This window comes from Eurosta solidaginis, chromosome 5 (assembly GCF_040869045.1).
Source record: "Eurosta solidaginis isolate ZX-2024a chromosome 5, ASM4086904v1, whole genome shotgun sequence".
Taxonomy (NCBI): Eukaryota; Metazoa; Arthropoda; class Insecta; order Diptera; family Tephritidae; genus Eurosta; species Eurosta solidaginis.
Window position 1 is genome coordinate 183,284,789 of NC_090323.1, and position 24,407 is coordinate 183,309,195.

At 37.3% G+C, this 24,407-nt stretch overlaps 1 protein-coding gene across 1 annotated transcript in view; it reads right to left on the reverse strand.

Annotated features, from left to right (window-relative positions):
* Positions 1 to 6,455, reverse strand: part of Sf3b3 (splicing factor 3b subunit 3) — a 34,806-nt gene extending 28,351 nt beyond the window's left edge. Inside the window, exons 1-2 of the mRNA XM_067786518.1 lie at positions 6,299 to 6,455; positions 5,784 to 6,023 (exon numbers count right to left, since the gene is read on the reverse strand). Of these exons, the coding sequence (XP_067642619.1) occupies positions 5,784 to 6,009 (226 nt within the window). The 5' untranslated portion in view covers positions 6,010 to 6,023; positions 6,299 to 6,455. The remainder of the gene's footprint in view (positions 1 to 5,783; positions 6,024 to 6,298) is intronic.
* Positions 6,456 to 24,407: the final 17,952 nt, after the last annotated feature.

Below are 24,407 nucleotides of genomic sequence, written 5' to 3' on the forward strand. Positions count from 1 at the left end.
CTAGTTGAGATGCCAGTTGAGATGTTATATCTGTCTTTTGCGATTCCAGTTGAGAAGCCACTGTCGATGTTTGAGCAGATATTGCAGCCAAAATCATGTTCAAATCTGTGCTGGTAACCGTCTGCGATGTTTCGTTTTTCTCTTCAATTTTTGTTGTCTCCTCCCCATCAAGGTGAAAGACATACTCTTCCACATCAATTCCTTCTGCTTCCATTGCCTCTCGTAGCCGTGCCTGAAGTTCAAGTTTAACGCCGCTTGTATTCAATCCACGGGTCTCCAACTCCTTCTTTAGTTGCTGGATCTTCAATTCACCGAACTTTGCCATGTCCTTGTTGTCCTTTGGAATTTATTCAACAATTCCTCTTCTGACACCAATTGTAACGAATTTCCTGCAAATCCTCTCATTTGCCCCTTTTGCTAGGTTCGTATCGCTAAACTGTTGAATAAATAACTCCAATATTGAATAATGGAAAAATGGCCTTTATTAAAATGCTTCACAATAACACTCAAACTGTGCAACGAATAGCTTAATAACCAAACTGATAGCTCAAATGAAACTCCACTAATCAAAATAATACTGGTATTGCTCGCTAGATATCTTCTTAGTCGTAACTGCTGATCAACTCAAATCAAACTGAATTACTTCTTACTCGCCTGCACCGCTTTTATAGTTTACGCTGCATACTTCTAGGCTCTTCGATTTCCAGAAGTTACTAGTTAGTTCGGCTACAAAATTGCCAGCCACAACTACGTGCACAAATTATTGCTCTCTCTTGGACAACTCAGATAAGATATATGCATGTATTTGTGCATTGCCGCTTAGATGTTCGTATACGTACATATGTGTAGACGCAATTATTTATTCGTTTATGTAGATACATAATGATTGAATTATTGATGTGCATTCACGTCACTGGTTAGCATCGGCTTAGAGACGATAGCATCGCTCAGTGCTGCTAACATTCGTTACAATATAAAAGAACCATAATTTATAAAAAAAAGAAATACATGGAAGATAGAGTAAATCATAACAATGGCGATATGAAACGTATGTGGAAGTGTCTAAAAGACCTCGTCGAGCTTAATGATGTTAAAAAACATATCACTAAAATTGTAATTAACGGTGAATGCCTGGAAAATGAATATGATATAGCTAATGCCCTAAATAACTTTTTTATACAAAGTATTTATGGAGACAGTGGTGAAGGATCAACTTGTGGCATACTTAGAGAAGCACAATGTGAAACAGCGTTGAATATGGTAATTGCAGATTGGAAAGAAGACATGGCGGACAAAAAATTTACGGTGTCTGTCTTCTTGGATTTAAAACGGGCTTTTGAAACTGTCGATAGATCTGAGCTATTGGACGTTATGTTTAAAATTGGTATAAGAGGAAAGGCGTTGGAATGGTTCCGGAGTTATTTGGGTGACAGAAAACAAAGAACGATAATTGGAAAGGTTTCATCAGTGGTGGATGTTAACATTGGTTTACCACAAGGCTCGGTCTTGGCGCCAATATTGTTTACATTGTATATCAATGATATCAAAAGATGCTTAAAATATTGTAAAATACGTCTATTTGCGGATGATGCATTGCTTATCATAAGTGAAATAAATTTTGGAGAGCATGTAACTTATCTGGAAAGGAAAATTGCACAGAAAATAGGCTTCATGTATAGAACATGTAAACATATAAGTCAAAGTCATAAAATATTGGTATATCGTTCAATTATTGAACCACACTTTATTTATTGTCCTACTATTCTGCTATTAAGTAATGATATATATATTAAGAAACTTCAAATACAGCAAAACAAGGCAATGCGATTTATTTTAAAATGTCCTCCAAAAATTGTAATGCTCAATAGATTAAACTGGCTTAGTATTAAACAGTCAGTTAGTTATTTCACATTGAAATTTATACACCAACTTAGGTTAGGAATGTTACCGAATTACCTGAGTAGTAAAATACATTATAATCATGAAATCCACAATTATGGAACAAGAAATTGCAATAATATAAGCAGGCATGCTTAACGAACGAAACGATATCATTTCGTTACGATAATCAACGTTAATAAACGAAACGAAGTTATTTCGTTTCGTTTATTAACGTTAAGAACGCCAAATTAACGTTAATTTCAAATTAACGTTAAAGTCACTTCGTTTCGTTTATTAACGTTGATTATCGTAACGAAATGATATCGTTTCGTTCGTTAAGCATGCCTGAATATAAGACTGCCTAGAATAAGAACTGAGTTCGCCAAAAGGTCTCTTGAATATTTAGGGTATAAAATGTATAATGAGTTACCTTCTGATTTGAAAGACTGTGAAAATATTAGTAAGTTCAAAGAAAAATTGTTTTTATATTGTACGTCACTAAATGTGACATGAGTATTTATGTTTAATCTCTTATTTTAACATAAACTAGGTCTTAAAGACCGTAATAATAAATAAATAAATAAATCCTGTTTAACTAACAGACGAGGCTCTGGCGACCCTAAGCTCCACATGGAACTTGGGGTTGTGGAGGGAGGGGATGGCCTGAAGGTTTAATGTGGCCACATAAATCGTTCCCCAGATGGTCGGGCTAGCACCTTAATAGTGCTGTGGTACCGGAGCGTACCGGATCTGTATCCGGCAAAGGACCATCACATCGATAACACTCTCCAAAGCCTTCGGGGAGCAACCATATCGCTACAACAACAACAACAGGAAAGTCTTGCAAAACAAAAGTTAATTCTCCAGTCGTCTAGATATGTTCTCCTTACCCACTTCAGACATCGTATTCTAATATCTGATCGCCAGTTCTTCATTACTTCCATACGTCTTTGGAACTCCCTCCCTTCTAGACTTAGGCTTATAAGGCTTATAAGCAATGCTCTGGACTTGATAGATAGCGGTAAGTTTTCCTACCTTATATAATTTTAAAACAATTCAATGACCCCTATGTCACTAAAACTCTTTTTTTATCGTTAGTAAGACCTATATTGGAATATGTTTCCATTATCTGGAACCCGCGTTATCAGGTTCATAGCGACAAATTGGAATCGGTCCAGAAGCAGTTTTTGCTCTTTGCTTTAAATCATTTGCCCTGGGATCCATCAAGGAACATACCGCCCTATTGCAGCCGGTTAAAACTTTTACAGCTGCCTTCACTACAGAGCATTAGGGAGATGCTTGGCGTTTTATTTATGGTAAAACTATTAAGGGGGATGATAAACAGTCCATTTCTGCTTGGCGAGGTGATGTTTAATGTCCCTTTTAGGCCCTCTCGGTATTTCCAACCGCTATATTTAAATACATGTAGATCGAATTTTCAAATGCATGAACCTCTTCGTTGCCTGTGTCAAGATTTCAATAATCACTGCAATAGTATTGATACTTGCGACACACTTTACAGTATAAAAAAATATATACTCACTGCCTTGAACTCATCTGTTTCAAAATCACATGTTAAACTAAATCGGTTACCTGCTCCAGTTACTTTGGGCGGCTGGCTTGGAATCACGTCCTTTCCAACTTCCCACACATCGCAGCCCTACTCATTGTGTGTTAAATATACATCAGCTGCTCGAAATCACGTCCATTCCGACAGCACTAATAATCAATAGTTACTTTGGGCGGGTGGCTTGGAATCACGTCCTTTCCAACCTCCCACACATCACTGCCCTACTCATTGTGTGTTAATATACATCAGCTGCTGGAAATCACGTCCATTCCGACAGCACTAATAATCAATAGTTACTTTGGGCGGGTGGCTTGGAATCACGTCCTTTCCAACCTCCCACACATCGCAGCCCTTCTATTGTGTTTTAAACATACATCAGCTGCTCGAAACCACGTCCATTCCGACAGCACTGATAATCAATTCCGTTGCTCGGCATCACAGTCCATCCCGACAACTGATTCAATAATATATGTATATACATATTTTATAATATAATTTTGCTCACTATGTATACTTGTTAATTTTACACTGTAATCCGCATTTATGTTCATTCATTAATTCATATTTAGTCTGATTGATTGTAAAATTTGTAGACTAACAAATAAATAAATAAATAAATAAATATATAAATAAATAAATTTCATTATTTTCCTTTCCCAGGTAAACACCTTGAAACGATGGTGTGAAACCTGCAGAACTGCTAAAGTCGACAACAAAACAACGGCAGTTTGCGACCATTTTCTTGTTCCGGCCAGCACCAAACACTATATAAGAACTTGCGATGCTGATACGGTCTCAGATATTGGTGAAGACGAGGACAATATTCCAACAACGCCAACAGCAAATCAAAACGCATCAAAAAGACAGCAGAGAACTTCACCCATTTGAGAGATCCAGAACTTAAAACTTTATACGATTTTTACTTTTATATATTAAAAAATATCTGTTTATAACAAAATAAATATGTTTCATTGAATTATATAAATAATTAAGCGAAATATTGGCTTTTTCATATAAAAAAATCTTTTAAAAAACTTAAATTTTCATACAAAATACATTACTGCGCACTGAGTGCCCAAGTCACGATATTAGATTGTATGGCCATGTCACGGTTCTAAAGTTAACATTTCTGTACAATTTTTTATGGTTTCTTCATTATCAATAACAACCAAGCCTATGTATATTTGAATAAAGGGTTTATAAATGTGACAATATTGAAACTGAATTTTTAAATAAAAATAACACTTTTACGTGCGCGGAAGTTTTTTAAACTTTTTGTATGCATAACGCAGTTAAATTTAAATAATGGCGCTACATACAGGATAAGATGGAAAAGGTACACTTGCAAAGTGCCCACTCAGAAGGATACATATTTGATATTAAAAACGAGGAAACTTTCTACATTTTCTCGCTACCTATTGATTTCTGATTTAAAAAAGAAATTTTCTTACTTTTAACCGAAGCTTTTTCATATATGTAAGTTTCCCTAAATTATATTTGAAAATTTTATTATTTAGGGCCGTTTACACCACACAAGTTAACGCTGGACACTTTATCTTCCAGATCATCGAAGAGCTTTTGTAAATAAAGTACCAGTTAGAATACTTCTCATTAATTTATAATGGAAATTGTGTGGATATCTTACTATTCTGGCTATCTTCTTCCTGTTTTACAGTGCTTACCCCCACAAGCACGTTCTCAAGGCCCTATTATATGCCCAGTACCGAATTCCTTCGGTGGATATTTTTCAAGCCATTCAGTTTACAATGTGTGGGACTCTCCGAAAGTGTAAATTGTGGGGCTTGTTGAAAAAAATATATGTATGTACCCTAAAGTCTGTTATATGTGGCACGACGCCCTTGCAAAAGGCAAGGGTGTGATATTTCTCAAGGTTTTTAATTCATTACATGTGGCGGGACTTGCCAATGTTAAATGGGTATATAATTTGTATAGAGCGGGGTTGCCCCTGTTACAATAGGTTTGAGAATTCTCATGCTTAGTGGCAGTTTTGGAAATATTGCGTGAATAGCAGTTGTTTCTATATAACTACCGTCGTGTTTAAACTAACCTTTTGATACCTCTCCTGCTATTTTTGGACGCGTAGTAAGCAGTCAAACCCTGGTATACTTTTTTACTTTACTTAACTGTCTAATTTGTTTCTCAACGTTTCAATTCGATATAACACAAAATCATATCGAATGCGACGACAAGATTTTTATTTTAGCACATAGACGATTACTGAGTGTCTTATTGAAAAGCTCAATGGTATATGAACCTTCAGTAGGGATTCGTGCCAATTATTAAACAAGACAGTACAATTTTATAGACGCACCTTTTGTTCCGCCCGTTAGCCTGAATGACATCAATGCTCTTATGCAACCAAAAATTTCAACAGACAAAATGGTATGCACTTTACCGGTATTCGAATCTGGACGCACCAACTCAAGCGATTTTCCACGTGAAAGAATCACTTCTTGTTGCTTTCCGCCAGAAAAATTTCCATGCACGGCATGGGTAATGCCGGTACCCTTTTGTAGGGTTAAATTGTACAAGTACATTTTTTATCTTGATCCTATAAAGAAACGGGAAATTTAATATTAGTTAAGTATGGTCCCCTGAAATTTAGTTTAAAAGCATGTTCTACTCTGGAATACCATGGTTACAGTATGGTATTTCGGTGTAACCTAACGATGCTAATGAGTAGCAAATGTTTTTTTAGCACGTAAAAAACGCGACCAAAGCACAGACATTTCTGCGTCTCTGGAGATACATCGTGCAAATAAGCTTACGTAGGTTTATTTGGTAAAATATATATTTGTTCGAACAATTAATTGCATATTATATTACCTTTCGCTCTTGAACTCAATTTATCATTTCAACTAGACATGGATGTCAATCGATGTAAAAATTTGATCGCCATTTTGTATATTCTTCCAGCCAAGCAACGACGGCTACAAAATATTAAACTTTACACATTGACGAACGGAATTGAAATGGACGAAAAACCGGCAAAAGAAGTATAGTAAAGAAATCCGGCGAAGTTGGCTGCTAATATTAGGGTTACCGTGTTATTAAACAAATTTCGTCGCAGTCAATTGCCGTCTTTCAGTGAGTTTTACAGCCCCGGCTCACGCTCACTTCTCACGGGAATGCTCTGATCATAGCATGAACTGCTTGCAAGGCTGCCAATTTTTAAGATTTAAGGTACGCGCACATTACGCTGCGCGACACGTAGCAGCAGCGGCGCCTCACAGAGCGACATATTTTGGCAATTCACATTAAGCGGCAAACGAGCGACACATTGCGGCAAAAGTTTGTGTTTATTTTTGTTTGCAAAATGGACGACACTATTTTTGAAGCTGTAATTATTTCATTTTTGTGCGAAGAAGAGGAAAGGAAAAGAAAAAGGTCGTGGCTATGGGCCCAAGACATCTCATCCTCAAGATATGAGGAAGGAGAGTTCCACACTCTTTAGCCCAGATTGAAAAAAGATGGTGCAAAATTCTTTGCATGTATATTTATGAGGCAATTCACACCTAGCGGCAGCAGCACTGCGCGACACTTCCCAACGCGGATTTTTTGCCTAGTTAATCAAATCTGCCGCGCTGTGCCGGGTCGCGCAGTGCTGCTGACGCTAGGTGTGAATTGCCTCATAAGAATACATGCAAAGAATATATTGTAGTGCAGTGCAGTGCAGCGTAGTGCAGCCTAATGTGGCCTTACCTTTATGTGCGATGGTTGTATTACATATATCTCCAATGTAGATGATGCCCTCAGAGAAATACTTTCTATTTCAGAAATTAACAAAGTAAAGGCTCCATTACTGATACTTAGCATAGACTTGACTTGACTTGAGAACTGTCACTTACAGTTCTGTTAAATGAACATTGCATGTTACTGATTACTCAAAACTTAACTTGACTTAGAAGTCTGTTGAATTTTGATTTTTTATGTAAGTTCTAAGTGACGTTTACATTTTGAGATGCCATTTGTTTGATTCCATTTCATTTTGACATTTTGTCATACAAATTGACATTTATTTAAAAATAAATTTCAACGCTGATTATGATGCCAGATTTTATGCGCCAAGTGGAGTATAATCGTGGCAAAGTTGCCAAGTTTACGCCAAGTCAAGTCAAGTCTATGCTAAGTATCAGTAATGGGGGCTTAAATTTAAGGGAGCAAAAGGGTGAACTTGAAAAAATGTTGAATGAACAAAAAAGGGAGATAAGCGCATCCATAACGCACAGCGAAAGAGAGATGAAATTGTGGATAATATAAACAGGGTGAACACGGAAAAACAAGAGTTGAGTAAACATGTAGAGAGTCTTTGCAAAGCAAACAAAGAAATGCTTAATAAGATCAATACCCCAAATGAAGCGTTTAATAAGCAAAAGGAGGAAATTATAAGAGAGGTTAAAAAGGTTGCAAACCAAAATAAAGCTGTTACTGCTAACGAAGTCAATTCATATGCCAATATTACTAAGGGAATTCCTCCAATAGTAATTAAACCCAAGGTTAAACAAGCATTAGAGAAAACAAAACGGACTTGAATAAAATAGATCCATCCCATTTGAATATAGGTAGGGTACAAAATAAAAACAATGGTACAATAATTATTAGTGCGAAGTCAGCTAGTGATAAGGATAAAATTAAGGACACTCTAACAGAAAGGCTAGATAAAAGTAAATACAACATAGCTGAACCGAAAATATATTTTCCTAAAATCATGGTGACTAACATTAGTACTGAGCATCCTGAAGAGGAAATAGTTGGTATGATCACCAACCAAAATGAGTTTTTGCGAGATGCTAAAATGAAATGTGTAAGAGTTATTAAATCAAGGAAGGAAAACAGAGCCTCATATATCAATACAGTCATTGAGATTGGGCACAAATACTATGAATACGTGTTGAAATGCAAGAAAATCAATATTGGTTGGGACCGCTGTCCAGTTTACGATGCTCAAACGGTAAAAAGATGTTATAAATGCTTAGGGTTTAACCATATAGTGGCTACTTGTACACTTAAACAGAGGTGTAGTAAATGCAGCGGGGAACATAAAGTCGAAGAATGCACAGAGAGTGCACCCCTAAATAAATGTGATAATTGTATAGATAGTAATAATCGGTTAGGTTTAAATATTAATACAAAACACAACATCATGAGTCATGAATGCCCAGTTTATTTAAGGAAACTTAAGCTGGAAAGACAACGCGTGGGCGTTTAGCCACCAAAACTAGCTGATCGGGGGATAAAAGCTTTAACTTACAGTGCATTTACCTAAATATTTGTAGTTTTCTAGCCAACAAACCTGAACTCGAAAGAATTATAGAAGAGTTAGATCCGGATATCGTTCTATGTTCACAAGCATGTATAACACGGGATGTTAGTGATGCGGAAATAAACATTCCTTATTATACAATGGTTCGTTGCGATTCTCATAGTAGACACACAGGAGGTGTAGTCTTACTATTAAAAAAAGGTATCGGTTATCAGAAAGTTGGCAACCCTGGTGTGTGAAAGCTAAAGTAATTTGTGCTCCTCTTTAAATTTTCAAATTCATTGTTTATTGTGAGTCTTAATTCTTACAACCTGTGTCTAAACATTAATAAACGTGACACTTGTCTGTGGAAAGTAAGATCCTCTGTCCAGGTGATCTCCAATTCAACTTTACTAACTTGGCAGTATATTGCGATTGGTGCTCCTGCTTTGTTGTTGTCAGTCAACTTGTTTTTCTTTGACACCTTCATCAACTGTGTATCTTCCCGCCAAAAGTTTTATAGTCACTGAAGTTTGTTTGTGCTTCAAGCTTTATTTTGTGGTTTGCGTCTATGCTAAACTTGAAGCCTGCGTCATAATAATCTAAGCTGCGTTAGAGCTGCCACCCAGTTTCTTGGAGCAATATTTTTTGGCCCGTTTTTTTCGAACACCATGGACCAAGTCAATGGTAAACGTCGTGGTGACGACCTTAATAACGAGGTTGATAGCGCCAAAAAGGTGCAACGGATCAGCGGCTTCTCTCCTAGTTTAATGCAAAGCATGGATCAGCGATTTGCCAAGTTCAACGATCTGATTGCTAAGCAAATTTTGGATTCGGAAAAAAGGCTCATCGAATTCGTATGCAAAAAACTAGAAGACAAATTTGTGGTGCTGAAGAAAGAGGTCAGTGAGCTTAATGCAAGAGTTACTCAGCTGGAGAGTGTGTTCGAGCGCGTTGGTTATCTCGAAGAGGAAGTAAAAAAACTCAAAAACAATGCGTCAAAGCAAGAGAGCCATATTGCCGCAAGTGAAGTCCGTGTACACGGAATTCCCTTTAAGGAAGGAGAAAACTTAGCAAGTGTCTTTCATCACCTCTGTTCCACTCTTAGATTTCAACCAATACCTATAATGAGCATTTTTCGGCTACGGAAAATAGACAACAGCGTGACAGATCCGGCCGTAATAATCAAATTTCAGTCGCCGACAGACAGAAACAAATTGCTAAAAAGTATAGGCATCTTTAGGCGCCAAAACAATCCAAACATCAAGGGTCTGTAATTAGTTCATGTGGGCATAAATTCAAATGCTCCGATTTATGTACATGCTTCGCTGTCTAGGCAAAACTATGCGATCTTCAAGGCAGCGATCCGTCTAAAGAAGAAAAGGAAGGTAGTGGCGGTTTTTTCTAAGAAGGGTCTGGTACATATCAGACGAACAGTCAACGCCAGCCCTGAAGCAATACATAGCTTGGATTTTCTAGAGCGTCTTGAGAATACCGGCGAAGAAAGCGCTAGTTCCTTTCGAGTTGATGATGCGCCAACGAATAATGATCAATAAATTAATTTCTATGTATGGTATATTACTTAAGTTCTTGAGTCTCTTCGTTTCTGTCTTTATCTCTCCCTATCATACTTGTAAACAATCACTTATGTTGTCTTTATTGTTATGCATCGCAGAGCATTCTTTATATCCCATATATAGTGATGGTCCTAGACTATAGGTTGTCTAGTTCCAAAGACTGCTTACATACACTGTTGCGCGTATTCAACAAACGTACTAAAGGGCTCAAAGTCATCCGTCTTAATGCGCAAAGCCTATATAAAAAGCTGGATGAATTGAGATTCATATCTGCGGGTTCTGATATAGATGTTATATGTATTTCCGAAACCTGGTTTTCTTCATGTCACAAAAATGATTTGGTGCAACTAAATGGATATCAACTTTTCAGGGCTGATAGACGTGGTCATGGTGGTGGTGTTGCTATATATGTTAAAAGTAGTTTATCCTGTAAACTTTGCTGCAGTGCTAGTCCAAGTGATTTTGTCGAATATGTGTTCGTAGACGTGTTCTCTGTAAATAATGAAAGGCTTCTTATCGGCTGTGCATACAGACCTAATCGTGGAGTTGACTTCTCTGGCTTTATTGAATTTCTCGAGCCTCTACTTATAAGCTATGATAATATAATCATCGCTGGGGATTTCAACTCCAACCTTCTCGTCGACTCAACTCTAAAGCTAAGTATGGAGTCTCTTGGACTTTTTCCCACCAATTTAACTTCACCTACACACTTTACTGACTCAAATTCTTCTTTGCTGGATTTATTTTTTGTGAATGATCCCCTGCAATTGCTCCACTACGATCAATTGTCGGCATCTTGCTTTTCAAAACACGATCTGATATTTCTTAGTTACAACTTTCAAACGTCACACATACAATGTTCCTGTACATATCGTGATTTTAGAAGCATAGATTACAGTTCCCTTAATGCAGCGGTGGAGTCGGTTGAGTGGAGCTTGATTCGTACACTGACATCGGTCGATGATCAGGCATCATTCCTACAGAACCATATTATTAGGCTTTTCGACAACTATGTGCCAGTGAAACTCAAAGCTGCTACACACAATAATACCCCTTGGTTTAGTGCCAATCTAAAACACTTAATTCACCAGCGTAACCTTGCTTACTCACGATGGAAAAGATACAAAACCCTGGAGGCTCACAACTGCTTCAAAACAGCTAGGATCGCTGCAAACAAAGCCATTAGGTCAGCTAAGCAGAAATTTTATAATAAAAAGTTTAGTGCTGCTTTGAGTTCGAAGGAAACCTGGAAGTCGATTAAACATATTGGTATCGGAAAATCCAAATGTGATATTTCTGTCCTCCCTGATGTAGACATTAATGAGATAAATATAAATTTTGTAAATCTGCCAATCTCAACTGACAATATATGTGCTGATAATTATTGTATTCGCGCTAATGTTGATTTTGGTCCTCTTGAGTTTGCTAGTGTCGATGATTGTGATGTCGTTCAAGCCATTCTTTCAGTAAAGTCTAATGCTATGTGGTTCGATGGTATATGTCCGAAATTTTTAAAAATAATTCTTCCTAAAATCCTTCCTCACTTAACCTACTTGGTTAACTCTGTGCTGACGTCCTGTGTATTTCCCAAATGTTGGAAAGTTGCTAAGGTAATCCCAATCCCCAAGCAAAACAAGGAGTATAGGCCTATAGCTATTCTGCCTTTCCTTTCCAAGGTCGTCGAACGAATTTTGCACTGCCAGATAAATACTTATGTGCAGAATAATAACCTTCTCACAGATTCCCAGTCTGGATTCAGGTCAAATCGTAGCTGTAAAACGGCGCTCCTATCGGTGATAGAGGATATTCGAGAACAAGTTGACAAAAATTTTACTGCTTTCCTGACTCTTCTCGACCATTCAAAAGCGTTTGACTCGGTCGACCACACCGTTCTCTGCAAGAAGCTGGACAACCTATTTAATTTCTACAACTGTGCAACAGCCCTAATCAGATCGTATTTGGCCGACCGAACTCAGGCAGTCAGTGTTGGTAGCAGAAAGTCTTACTTCGTCAGTGTTTTAAGAGGAGTCCCACAAGGCTCAATCCTTGGCCCCCTGTTATTTGTTTTGTATATAAACGATTTGCCTGGTGTTCTCAAGTATTGTAATATTCACATTTATGCTGACGACGTACAATTGTATATGTTCTGTCCTAGTGATCGTACCAGTTCATGTATTAATAACTTAAATTACGATTTGTGTCAAATTGGTACGTGGGCTTCTATGAACGGCTTATGTCTTAACCCTAAGAAGTCGAAATGTATAGTCATTCATAGAAGGTCACTAGATAAAAGTGGAATGGAAAATTTAATTTTAGACAACACTATTATAGAATACGTTGACACGGCAAAAAATCTAGGTATAGTTTTTAACAAAACCCTGACATGGAAAGATCACATCTTCCGCACAGTGGGAAAAGTGTATGGGATGCTTCGTACACTCTGGCTTACACAATATTTTACTCCGTTACATATTCGTCTACTAATAGCAAAAGCGTACTTAATACTTACGCTCCTTTATGGATGTGAGGTTTACTCCAATTGTGACTATGTATGTAATAGGAAACTTAATGTTGTGTATAACAACATTGCTAGATACGTCTATGGGTTGAAAAGACTTGACCACGTCTCTCAACATGCTTACAGGTTGCTAAACATTTCTTTCGATAACCTTATTAAACTTAAAACGCTCACCACGCTACATAAATTAATATATATGAAGGAACCTGACTATCTGTATCGGAGGCTAAATTTTCTCCAGTCGTCTAGATCTGTTCTCCTTACCCACTTCAGACATCGTATGCTAATATCTGATCGCCAGTTCTTCATTAATTCCATACGTCTTTGGAACTCGCTCCCTTCTAGACTTAGGCTTATAAGCAATGCTCTGCTCTTCAATAAAGAATTAACAAGTTTCTATAATAACCTAGACAATTAAAATACTGATTCCTTCTAAGCAAATGTACTCTATCATTCCTTTACTTATCTATTTACTATTTATTAAATATATTATTTGTTGTAACCTTTTCTTAGCCATAGTCATTAGCTTTAAGTTTCAAGATTAGATTGTTCCTATTTTATGTCTTTTACCGACTAGTACTGTAAAATAATTTTTGTCAAATTGTTGTGCTGGGATGAATTGCCTAATAAATACAAATACAAATACAAATCGAGTACAAAGTCAAGTATAATAGATCTATTGATTTAAATGTTTGGTGTGCTATAATTAAATTAAAAAAGTTCGACATTAAATGGCAAATAGGTGTGTTGTACCATTCTCCAAGCTCTAGTGATATCGAATTTTTAAATCACTTGGAAGCTACACTTTCTGAGGAACTGGAGAGGGGTACAAACTCCTTGCTAATTGGGGATTTTAACATTAACATGAATGTTAATGCCGCAACGAGTTCTAAGCTCAATGAGATATTTTCACGTAGCGCGATGAGGCAAATGGTGAATTTCAATACAAGGATTGCGGAGAGGTCCCAAACGAGAATAGATCTATTATATGCAAATGATGATGTACTGTCCTGTACTAATCTTGAAAATCACAGAATTTCTGATCACGAAACCATTTCATTTGCTTTCAAAGTGTGTAATTCAAATCCTCTGCGTATAATGATACCCACAATGTGTTGGAAGAATTATTCTGCTGATAACCTCATTTACTTATTAAGAAACTATGATTTCAGCGTATTAAAAAAATATGCATCTCAATGACTCGGTTGAATATATAAATACCTGCTTATCACACTGCATGGGCTTATTAACATCAGAACAAGACAGGATAGTGAGGTTAAGAAATAAGTGGTACGATCATGAACTGACCGAAATTAACAAATTAAAAATCCAATTGCACTCACAAGCCAGAAGATCTGGTGAATTTTCGGAATATAATACGGTTGCGAAGTATTATAAGAAACTAATCAAAATTAAAAAGATTAAATATATGGAGAAAAATATTGCCTTAAATTCTTCTGATAGGAAATTAATGTGGAAACACCTCAAGCAAGCAGTAAACTTAACTGAGGTGCGTGACAATATCCTGACAGTGATTGTAAATGGTATATGATATGAAACACCCGAGGATATAGCTCAAGCATTGAATTGCATTATGGTGACATAAATCGAGAAATCGAAACTTTGGATAGTGGCGACAGTGTGCAATACACGGTTAGCACATGTCTGAAATTCCAAGAAGTTACGGTTGATGATGTCACATTGGTAGCTAAAAGGTTAAAAAATAAAATCGGAGGAACAAATTTACTATCAGAAGGAGTAATTAAGGATTCGGTGTCATACATGGGACATTTCTATGCGGATATCATAAATAAATCATTAGTAGAGGGAATAGTGCCCGACGCATGGAAAATATCAACAATAGTGCCAATAAAGAAGATAAAAAATTCATTAAAGCAGAAGATCTCAGACCGATCAACACGTTGCCGAATATCGAAAAAATTCTAGAAACAGTAGTAAAAGATCAGCTCATAAGTTACTTGGAAATAAATAAAATACTAATTAAAGAACAATCCGGTTTCAGAGAAGGCCACTCTTGTGAAACGGCTTTAAATTATGTAATATCGAGTTGGAAAGAAGAACTAAATCAAAAGAAAAGTATACTTGCGGTTTTTATCGACTTAAAGAGAGCATTTGAAACTATAGACAGAAATATAATGATTAAAAAATTAGAAAAAATTGGAATTAGGGGCAACGAGCTGCAGTGGTTTCAGAGCTTTTTAGGTAACCGAAGACAAAAAACAGCCATTGAGTCGGTTGTCTCGGAAGAGGTATTGACAGGAATTGGATTGCCACAAGGATCGGTTTTGGCACCGGTCCTATTTAACATATATATAAATGATATATCTTCGGCGCTAAAACATAGTAAAATAAGGCTGTTTGCGGATGACGCACTGCTCGAAGTAAGTGAACTTGATATCATGTTAGCTAGGAGCAAAATGCAGGAAGACTTGAACACCCTATACAGGTGGCTTTGTAACAATAAGCTTAAACTTAATGTTAATAAAACCCATTTTATGGTCATATCTAGAGCGATGAATAAGGAATCTTGTAATATCGAGCTAAAATAATGAACTCAAACATTAACGAAGTTAAAACTTTCAAGTACTTAGGGGTTCAGATTGATAATAAATTAAAATTTAATGATCATATTGATTATATAGTTGCCAAAATAGGCAAGAAAATTGGTTTTTGGAAAAGGTCATGCAAATTTATCAGTAGAAAATACAAAGTGAAAGTGGATAAATCCATCATAGAGCCGCATTTCATATATTGTCCCACAATATTCTTTATGGCCAATGTAACTCAGGTAGATAAGCTACAAGTTATGCAAAATAAAGCTATGAGATTTATATTAAACATGAGGTATGATACTCCCATTAATAACATGATAGAAGCACTAAACTGGTTGAGTATAAAATAGCTCATATTCTACCACAGTATGAAATTTGTATTTAATATTAAGCACGGTAAATTACCAACATACCTCAGCGAAAAGCTTAGATATGTAAATGACACACATTCATACGTAATCAGAGAAAACGATAATTTTAGATTACCTCTTTTCAAAACAGAAGTGGACAAGCAAAATATATTTTATAAGGGCCTGAAATATTTCAATGAACTTCCTAATCACATAAAAAGTAGCAATAACTTCAATACTTTTAAAAAAAGTTTATTGGAGCATTGTAAAACCCTTCCAATAAGATAAAGTTTTTTTTTTCTTTTATTTTTTACATGACATACCGATACTGGAGCGCGAAAAGGGAATGGTAATACTGGTAGCAGCAAAATACAATGCACCCGGCCCTAAAGAAAAGAAAATCAGTCGCCACCTGTAAATCCAGACAGTTCCAACAACAAATTTCACTGGAATTCGGTATTTTCAGCCTATATTTACTGTTGCTGATCGGGATCACTCGCATTCCGACAGCATTAATATTACAATAAAATTATATCATGTGTAACCAAAATAAGGTCAAACAAAAGTTGGAGCAGGGGGGATTGGAAACACGTCCTTTTCAACCTCCCAATATATTTTGAGCTGTGCTGATGGGAATCTTCATGCGTTCCGACAGCGTCTTTACTGACCAAAGTAGAGGGGTGGTTGGGTACACTTCAATTTCCAACATCCAAAGACATGTTTAGCTGTGTTGATCGGAGACCAATACATTCTGACAGCTTAAAATACAAATATAATTGAAAAATATAAGTTCCAAATTTTGTTGCCTTAAGCTGGGAGCCCTGGAGGATTGGAAACGCGTCCTTTTCAACCTTCCTTAAATGACTGGCTCCCAGACTCGTCCGTTTGTTACGCCAGTAAATATGCTGATCGGAATCACATGGCATTCCAACAGCAGATTCAATAGAAATAAATGATATAATAATGAATTGTACTTAGTAGTTTAAGTTTTAGGCCTAAACAGCCGTAATAATAAATAAATTAAATTATATTAAATTAAATTGAGAGACTTGAAAAGCAGATGTCGTGAAATTTTCGCACACGTGAAATGTGATAGGCAGATGTCGCGGCTGTTTTTCATTAAGCTCATACGGCGAAAGGCTAAGCAGCGACATCTATTTTTGAAAAAGTAGGTTTATTAAAGGCCGCGTTGCCAACCTAAAAAGAAGTAATTAACAATTTATCTGGCTCACAAATTGAACCAGAGATCTATATGGATGTATCTGGCTTAAATCGTCGTTGTTGCATTTACATGCAAAATTATTTGTCTGGCTCAGGATTTTGCCACCGGAAGACGGCAAATATCCCTTTCTACCGCGCTGTTAAGGCCCCATCACATAAAGCGTTTCGATATGTCTTTCTTTTTATGCCCAGTTTTTCAGTTCGTTTAAACCTCAGTTAAAGTTAACTATAGTTTAACTTTGCCACTTTGTTCGATAGCATATGTTGCTACTCATATCAGCTTAAGCGGCCAAAATTGCAAGGTTAAAATCTAGTTAAATTTACCTGTAGTTAAACTTACACTGAAAACCCGGGCCTTAATCTCAATACAATAAATTTTAAGTAGAACGGTAGATTGAGCGACACTGGCGCCATCTGACATGAACAAGTAGCCAACTTGCATATTTTGTTGCAAGCAAAGCACGAGCTACGAGCTATACGCAGACATCAACATAGTCCAGCGAATTAAAAAGCAGCGGCTGCGCTGGCTAGGCCATGTTATGCGAATACTCCCTCGGTGTGACAAATTGGCGCCGGTTGGCAGAGAGAAGGAGCGACTGACGCGCCTTATTGGCCGGCCATAACCGTTTAAACGGTTAAGCGCCAATTAAGTAAGTAAGTAAGTAAAACACAAGAAGAAGAATTTGACATTTGCTTTGGCTGACACTTACTTGGCTGGCACACTTTGCAAGTGAAACTAATTTTCCCACTCGTTGGTAACTTTTCTACCATTTTTCGCAATTAAAAACTGTAAACAAATGAAAACGACACGTCCCCAGCGGGTTAGGTGGCTTAGAATATACCCGCGGCAAGTATGCCTGTCATAAGAAGCGACTAAAATCAAAGAGGATTAATATAATAACAGCCACCAATCTGCTACGAGTGGCGAGTAACTCGCTGGAAATTAAAAAAAAATGATGCCTAATGTTTTCTATTACGGACATTTTTAATTGTCTCGCCCACGCACCTTATGCGAATCTGATTTTTGGAAAGAGAATTAATTAGTTAATTAAATACAGTCGGAAAAATGAACGCAAATACCCCACGAAAATGTATAAAGACATTTATGCACATCTCGCGCAAAAAAAAACCTGCGATTACCCTAACCAAAAACATTATGTTAAGTAACGAGTGACGTCTCTTATTATATTTATCCTCTTTGCTAAAATACCAAATTGAGTCAAGAGGTTGTGTAGCGCAAGCCTTTGAATGTGTTGCCAGCGCAAAATAAAGCTTCTCCAACCCAATTGTCAACGTTTTAACAGCCGATGCTCTGGTGAACCCAAGTTCCTCATGGATCTAGGGGGAGGAAGGGCGTTATGGTCTTGAAAGTTTCATGTGATCATACTAAATCGTTCCCTTCGGGGAGTGTCCTTATCGCTACAACAACAACAAGATATACGTTAGCAAGTATTTCTGTTGAAAATGGAGAATGTTTACAACAGTGCTTCGCGAATGAATAGGCAAGGCGAAATAAAGTTCAATTGCCAAGTCTGAAGTTCCTTCATATTTATAAACGCAACATCTTGGTTGATTGTGACGATGTTACTGGAATGCCACGGCAGCAGGTTCTATGTACCGGAGCGACTCGGGATTTTTCCCGACCAAGGACTGTCATTTCAGTGTAACCCCATTTAATTTGTTGCGTCAAATTCTTTTTCTTATGTCTTGTTTGCAACCAAAATTTGGGAGGTGGCTACTTTCCATATCAGATGGCGCCAGTGTCGCTCAATCTTACTTACTTAATTGGCGCTTAACCGTTTAAACGGTTATGGCCGTCCAACAAGGCGCGCCAATCGCTCCTTCGCTCCGCCAACCGGCGCCAATTGGTCACACCAAGGGAGTTTAAATCGTTTTCCACCTGGTCCTTCCACTGGAGTGGGGGTCGCCCTCTACCTCTGCTTCCATATGCGGGTTCCGATAGAAACGCTTTCTTGGCCGTAGCATCATCTTTCATTCGCATAACATGGCCTACGCAGCGCAGCCGCTGCGTTTTAATTCGCTGGACTATGTGGATGTCTGCGTATAGCTCGTACAGCTCATAATTAAATCTTCTTCGATACTCACCATCGCCAACGCGTAGAGGTCCATAAATCTTTCGAAGAACTTTTCTCTCGAACACTCCCAAAGCCGCTTCATCTGCTGTTGTCATGGTCCATGCTTTTGCCGCATATAGCAGGACTTTACTTTTCAATTGCCTACCTAGTCCAATGTAGCATTTATTGGCAAGATTGATTCTTCGCTGGATTTCAGTGCTGATGTTGTTGCTAGTGTTGATGCTGGTTCCCAAATAAACGAAGTTTTTACTATTTCGAAATTATGGCTGCCAACAGTAGTGTGGTTGCCAAGGCGCGTATGCGCTGACTCTTTGCTCGATGACAGCAGGTACTTCGTTTTGTCCTCATTCACCATCAAACCCATCTTTACCGCTTCCTTTTCCAGTTTGAAGTAAGCAGAACTAACATCGGGTGTTTAGGCCGATGATATCAATGTCATCAGCATATGCCAGTAATTGCACGCTTTTATAGAATATTGTTCCAGTGCGGTTAAGTTATGCAGCTAGTATAATTTTCTCCAGCATCAAATTAAGAAATCGCACGATAGGGGGTCACCCTGTCTGAAACCTCGTTTAGTTTCGAACGGCTCGGAGAGGTCCTTCCCAATTCTGACTGAGCTGATGGTGTTGCTCAACGTCATTTTGCATAGCCGTATAAGTTTTGCGGGGAAACCAAATTCAGACATAGCGGCATATAGGCAGCTCCTTTTTGTGCTGTCGAAGACGGTTTTAAAATCGACGAAGAGGTGATGTGTGTCGATTCTCTTTTCACGGGTTTTTTCCAAGATTTGGCGCATTGTGAAAATCTGGTCGATGGTAGATTTACCAGGTCTGAAGCCGCACTGATAGGGTCCAATCAGCCGGTTCACGGTGGGCTTCAATCTTTCGCACAATACACTTGAAAGGACCTTATATGCGATATGAAGAAGGCTGATTCCACGATAGTTGGTGCATTTTGCGTTATCCCCCTGGACATATATTCCATCATCATCGATTACGGGATCGGGTTCGTCACCTCTGCGCGGTGAATCGCTGCCTCCATTTAGGAGAGCCGAGAAGTGTTTCCTCCATAATCCAAACACTGTCGCCCAATCTACCGTTCTCCATAAAAATACGTGCAATCTACTCATAATGCATAATCTTGTGTTAAACTCAAGGCGGTGACACAATGACATTTTTCATATAGATGCGTTTAACACAAGCTTATGCATTCCAATAACATCGCTACAATCAACCAAGATGTTGCGTTTGTAAATATGAAGGAACTTCAGGCGTGGCAATTGAAGTTTATTACGCCTTGCCCGTTCACATACAAAATTTCGCGAAGCACTGTTATAAACATTCTGCCTATACAACAAAAATACTTGCTAACATATTTTGTGTCGTAATCGATTGTTATATTGAAGTTTTTAATTGCGAAAAATGTTAGAAAATTTAGCAGCCAGTGGGAAATATAATTTCACTTCCAAAGTGTGCCATCACCCTTAGCCAAAGCAACTGTCAAATTCTTCTTCTTATGCTTTGCTTGGAACAAAATTTGGGATATGGCTACTTTTCAATATCAGATGGCGTCAGTGTCGCTCATTCTACCGTTCTCCATAAAAATACGTGCAATCTACTCATAATGCATAAGCTTGTGTTAAACTCAGCTATATGAAAAATTGCTTATGTGTCGGAGCTGTCATCTATAGCTATCATCCGGTGGCAAAATCCTGAGCCAGATAAATAATTTTGCATGTAAATGCAACAACAACGATTTGATCCAGATAAATCCAGATAGAAGTCTGGTTCAATTTGTGAGCCAGATAATTTGTTAATTACTTCTTTTTAGGTTGGTAACGCGGCCTTTAATATACCTACTTTTTCAAAAATAGATGTCGCTGCTTAGCCTTTCACCGTATGAGTTAAATGAAAAACAGCGGCGACATCTGCCTATCACATTTCACGTGTGCGAAAACTTCACGACATCTGCCTCTCAAGTCTCTCAATGATCCAGAGCATTCCCGTGAGAATTGAGCGTGAGCCGGAGCTGTAAAACTTACTGAAAGACGGCATATATGAAAATTGCTTCTGTGACGGAGCTGTTACCTTTAAGGTAAGGCCACATTAGGCTGCACTACTATATTTGGTAATAAGCCAAATATTTATTTTATTTTTAAAAATTTATTTTTGTTTATTTTTGAGTTTAAATATTTTCAAACTAATTAGAATTTTCTTTTTTTGAAGTTATTCAAAATTTTAAGTTAACACGAAAACTCAATTAAAATTATTTTAAAAATTAAAGTAAAGAGTACAAAGTAGTTAACACTATAACTACACACCACTGCACTGCACTACAAAATATTCTTTGCATATATTCTTATGAGGCAATTCACACCTAGCGTCAGCAGCACTGCGCGAGCCGGCACAGCGCGGCAAATTTGCTGCCGCTAGGTGTGAATTGCCTCATAAGTATACATGCAAAGAATTTTGCACCACCTTTTTTCAATCTGGGCCAAAGAGTGTGGAACTCTCCTTCCTCATATCTTGAGGTTGAGATGTCTTGGACCCATAGCCACGACCTTTTTCTTTTTCTTTCCTCTTCTTCGCACAAAAATGAAATAATTTCACCTTCAAAAACTGTGTCGTCCATTTTGCAAACAAAAATAAAGAAAAATGTTTGCCGCAATGTGTCGCTCGATTGGCGCTTAATGTGAATTGCCAAAATATGTCGCTCTGTGAGGCGCCGCTGCCGCTACGTGTCGCGCAGCGTAATGTACGCGTACCTTTAAAGTGCATTCACATAAGCGATGCCATATGTAGCGGCCGGTGCGAGTCACTTTATTGCCTATTCGATCAGCATTATTGCTCATTGCTGCATCGGGTAGTGCTGCGTCTGTAAATATTATATGTAATAATCAGCAATAAAACTTTTTTTGTGTAAACGGCGACTGAGTCAATATGCACACAAGGCATAGCTTCATAGACGCGTACAAGATATGACATGTAGCTACGATTTCTCTACGCCTCAAGATCTGCACACGAAGCTGTTTCGAGCGTCGCTACAAAAAACAAACAATTATTGAAAAAAAACAAGAAATTAAATTTTTCAGGTATATCAGTCCCCGAAACCAAAGGAAAATAGGTATTAAAAGTTCTCGTTTGCAGCTCTCTATTCAAGTACATGTGTTCGACATCAATGCGTACAGATTTAGCCTGCAGCGTCTATGACGCGTAGCCTCACGTGACTTGACTTGAGAACTGTCACTTACAGTTCTGTTAAATGAACAGTGTATGTTACTGATTACTCAAAACTTGGCAACACTTAACTTGACTTAGAAGTCTGTTGAATTTTGATTTTCTATGTTAGTTCTAAGTGACGTTGCCAAGTGCCATTTGTTTGTTTCCATGTCATTTTGACATTTTGTCATACAAATTGACATTTATTTAAAAGAAAATTTCAAACCTGATTATGATGCCAGATTGTATGCGCTAAGTGGAGTATAATCGTGGCTAAGTTGCCAAGTTTACACCAAGTCAAGTCAAGTCTATGCTAAGTATCAGTAATGGAGCCTTAACCCTTTCAGGTCTATGGGAAATATATTTCCCATGAATAAATAAGGGAATTTATATATTTTCTTATATGGTAAATCTGTTCAAATGAGTGTGTTTAAATATAAAAAGGGGAGTCCTCGTAATCAAGTTAAGCAGATTGACAGTATTTTCAAATGTTCTATATTAAAAGTGTAAGTAAAGTCGGCAAACTTTCGAGGAGTGAAGTGTGTTCATCTTTATTTAACTTATTTAGATTTTCGTGTTTCAAATTGTTTTTAAAAGCTGTTTATTTATTGAGTGGGAAATACGAAACTAAACAATGATCAATTTTATGTAATTAAATGGGAAAAAGTACCTAAAAATAAAGAATTATTATAAGGGAAACATGTTTCCCTGTGGACCACAAAAGAAATTTTAAGTACTATTTTTATTATTATTTTATGATGCGATTTACTCATTTATTTATGTTTTTCGAATTCACTACAGAATGGCTGGAAAAAGATGCAGGGAATTTCATTTGAAAGAAGATAAGATTTTGCAATTACTCCTGGCTGACAATAGTAATGGAGAAGATGAACTACAACTAGACGAAGAAGATCAAGAATATCTTGCTCAGGATACGAAAAATGGTGCCAAAAACATTGCCGTTCGACAAATATATGTCCAGGGGGGAAATCCATTGGGAAGGTTTTTAGGGCATATCGTTGGTCAAATGGATGGACGCAAAATCCGTTCATATATTGGCCAATTTCATTTCACCCATTGAAATAGGCTTCGTAAAAAGGCGAAAGGCTGGGTTGGCCGAAAAAGTAAATATTACGTGCCCAGAGATGATAATTAAATATAATAAATATATGGGCGACGTTGACCTAATGGACCAGCGAAAAGTCTGCTATGAAGTTGATCGCAAAACAAAGATATAATACTACTTACGCCTTTTTTCGATATAATGGATATTGCTATGAGCAACTCATATTTGGTGTACAATAAGTTACAAGAGAAGAAACTTGTAGAGAGACCGGTTTTGAGCAGTTTAGAATTTCGTCAAAATATTGCTCGAAGTCTTATACATGAATTTTCATGTAGGCAAAGAGCCAGGCCGTCCGTAGTGAATAAACCGAAGAGTCAAGTCGGTGTGAAACCAAGTTTACCAATGCAAAATATGCAAAAAGTAAATAATATGAAGAGGTGTGTAAATTGCGCTAAGAAGCGGATTGAAAATAGGATGCTTTTCAGATTTCCATAAACGATTTATTTTCCAAAATTTATATATTTTCACGATAAATTTTTAAAGTTTGCATTATTAGAAAACCAATGTTCCCTGCTGTTGCGAAATTCACATTGAGGTCCATAGGGAAATATTTTTCCCATAAAATTACAAAAAAACCGTGAAATGAATTTAAAAGTCGAGTTGTTTTTTATGCATTTTGCTTCCAAATGAACTAGATAAAACAGTCGTACAACAAAATTTACTTGTAGTTTTCTTACGGTCTTGAAAGGGTTAAGTCAAGTTAAGTGTTGCCAAGTTTTGAGTAATCAGTAACATGCACTGTTCATTTAACAGAACTGTAAGTGACAGTTCTCAAGTCAAGTCAAGTCTATGCTAAGTATCAGTAATGGAGCCTTAAACGAGCAGAAATAACTTTGTAGCTTTAGAAGAAAAACAAAATGCCCAAGTATGTGGTGCGAAGTAGAGGTTGCCACGAGCCGAGCCATTTTTGATAAACATATGATCACAAAATTGCAACACTGCAAAAAGAAAATAAAATTTAAAAAAAAATACCGTTTTCTCGGACACATGTGTCCATAGCGGAATGATACAAGG